Source organism: Antrostomus carolinensis, unplaced genomic scaffold, assembly GCF_000700745.2.
Source record: "Antrostomus carolinensis isolate BGI_N321 unplaced genomic scaffold, ASM70074v2 scaffold48720, whole genome shotgun sequence".
Lineage (NCBI taxonomy): Eukaryota > Metazoa > Chordata > Aves > Caprimulgiformes > Caprimulgidae > Antrostomus > Antrostomus carolinensis.
The window spans coordinates 1-2,512 of record NW_010290052.1 but is presented as its reverse complement, the minus strand read 5'-3'; the positions used below and the strand labels follow the sequence as shown (position 1 = coordinate 2,512).

At 59.0% G+C, this 2,512-nt stretch overlaps 1 protein-coding gene across 1 annotated transcript; it reads right to left on the bottom strand.

Moving 5' to 3' along the window:
• Positions 1 to 4: 4 nt before the first annotated feature.
• On the bottom strand, positions 5 to 891 carry LOC104520023 (tubulin alpha-5 chain; the record flags this gene model as incomplete). The annotated part of the gene is made up of 3 exons (XM_010172139.1): positions 663 to 891; positions 374 to 522; positions 5 to 196 (listed from the first exon to the last, which is right to left on the bottom strand). Coding segments are annotated over exons 1-3 (522 nt in total), but the record flags the coding sequence as incomplete, so codon positions are not given.
• Between the last annotated feature and the right edge of the window lie 1,621 nt (positions 892 to 2,512).

Here is a 2,512-nt window from a genome sequence, read left to right as displayed (position 1 = left end):
TGGTGAGGATGGAGTTGTAGGGCTCCACCACCGCAGTGGAGACCTGTGGCGCAGGATAGATGGAGAACTCCAGCTTAGACTTCTTGCCATAATCAACGGAGAGTCGCTCCATCAACAGGGAGGTGAATCCAGAGCCAGTTCCTCCTCCGAAACTGCGAAACACGAGGAAGCCCTGGAGTCCCGTGCACTGGTCAGCCTGTGGAGAGATCCAACTGAGACGCCTACAAGCACAGGCTTTTCTGGAGGGGAGTTTCAACTTTTGCTTAGGCAGCCACACATGCCTCCCAGGGCACAGCAGAGCTCACCCCATGTTCCCACCCCCAGCAGGATGCCGGAGCCCAGGGTCATATATCCCCCCTCTGTGGTCACCTACCAGCTTCCGGATCCTGTCCAGCACTTGGTCAATGATCTCTTTGCCAATGGTGTAGTGCCCGCGGGCGTAGTTGTTGGCAGCATCCTCCTTGCCAGTGATCATCTGTTCAGGGTGGAAGAGCTGGCGATAGACTCCTCCCCGAACCTCATCTAGGAGAGGTTAGCACAACGTCAGGGATTTCCTAGCTGGCCCTGGGGAAAGGGGGCAGAAGCCCCTCTGGGGAATGTCTGGCAGTGGGTTGTTCCTGAAGACAGTGATCACCGTCACTGCCCAACTGTGCTGCACTCACCGATCACCGTGGGTTCCAGGTCCACAAAGATGGCCCGTGGGACATGCTTCCCAGCCCCAGTCTCACAGAAGAAGGTGGTGAAGGAGTCGTCCCCTCCGCCGATGGTTTTGTCGCTGGGCATCTGCCCGTCGGGCTGGATGCCGTGCTCCAGGCAGTACAGCTCCCAGCAGGTGTTGCCCATCTGGACGCCGGCCTGGCCGACGTGGACGGAGATGCACTCGCGCTGGGGAGGGGGAGGCAGGGTCAGAGCCCAGCCAGGGCCACAAATGCAATCGCTGCAGGTGGTGAGGTGCGCAGCCCGGGAAGGGTAGCCCAGGCCCCAGTCCACACTGCCCTACAGCCTGGGTGCCTTGTGTTCATTCCAGTCAGAACTGGTGCTCTGCCTCCCATCGCTGCACTGCCCACCTCTGGGGCCCGGCGAGATGGAGACCCATCTGCTGGAGCCAGGGACACCAGGCCAGCATGTCCCATGGACTGCACCCACCTACAGCCCTGGGAAGCACCCAGTGAGCATCTTCTTCATTGCCCAAACAACCACTCAGCTGAAGGGCTGGAGCCCCACAGCAGCTGCTGCAGCCCCTGTTGCCAGTCCAATACCAGGGCTGCAGGCTGAGATCACAGAGCATCACCCAGGCACAAGGTGCTGAAGAGGTGATGGCACTGAGGTGCCCAGCAATGGGGGGATTTGCAGCAGTGAATGGTTGCCACATTCCGAGGCTCAGCTTCCCTAAATTAGCTCTGGAGGAGGAAGCATTAGCTGCACTTAACTGAACTGAAGGGCTGAAGTGGGAGGATCCCCCAGCCCAAGGCAGCCTCAGGTCCCTCAGGGGAAGAGGCTGAGGTGGGCTCTGCAGCCTCGCTCCCTCCAGGTGAGGCATCCCAGAGACTGCAGCCCTTTCAGCAAGAACCAAAATATTCACTGCCTCAGCCCTGCTGTTGCCAAGGATTTGGATGCGTCATCAGGCACAACCGAGGCAGAGGAACATCGAAACCAAACCGGATTTCCAGAGCCATGGGTGCCCCGCTGTGAGTCAGCTGGCAGGAAGCCGGTGGAACCAGCCATTTTGCACTCAGGAGCACGGCAGTGATCACCGTCCCAGGTAATTGCACAAGTCACTGCAAGTCCTGGCTCCGTGCATCTAGGGTGCTTTCAGTGCTGTGTTTCAGAAGCAGCAGTGACAGTGAGGGATGACAGAAAAATAAGTCCTTGAAACCCATGGTGAGAGCCAGAAGTTAATCTCCCCACCTTTCCCAAAACTGAGGTGCAAGCAGCAGCAAAGCGACACCCCCCTTATCCCTCCCAGCAGGTCCATAAAGGTTTTGTAACACAAGGAGCCAACAGCAAGTCCTGAGGAAGCTCCAGGATCCGCAGCAAACACTGACACAGCTGCAAGCACGTTTGGATGGCCACAAGAAAGAAGAGGAAGGACATTTCCCTCAACAAGGACTTTGTGAAATCAGGGTGGGGGCAGCAGGTTATGCTGATCAGCACACTTCATCCTGCCAACGTGCAGCAGCCAGGACTGGCTTTGTGGGACTTAGAGCTGACAGCAGGCTGGGCAGAGCCCCGCAGTGCTGGGACGCAGCAGCTTTGGTCACCATCCAGCAGACTCTGCCTTCTTCATGGCAAGGTCTGGCTGAGGAAGGGCAGGGAGCATGGCCCTGCGGGGCAGCAGGCAGGGTGCCCTGGCACCCAGAGAGCTCAGGAGCCAGAGCTCACAGCAGGAGAGCCTGGAACCTCACCCACAGCAATGCCCACCCCTGGGTGGGCCCCTGGCACCCAAGATGTGGTGCAGGGGATGTGCAAAGCAGGGAGGCTGCTGGGTGCCGGGGAGGAGCAGCACGGAAGA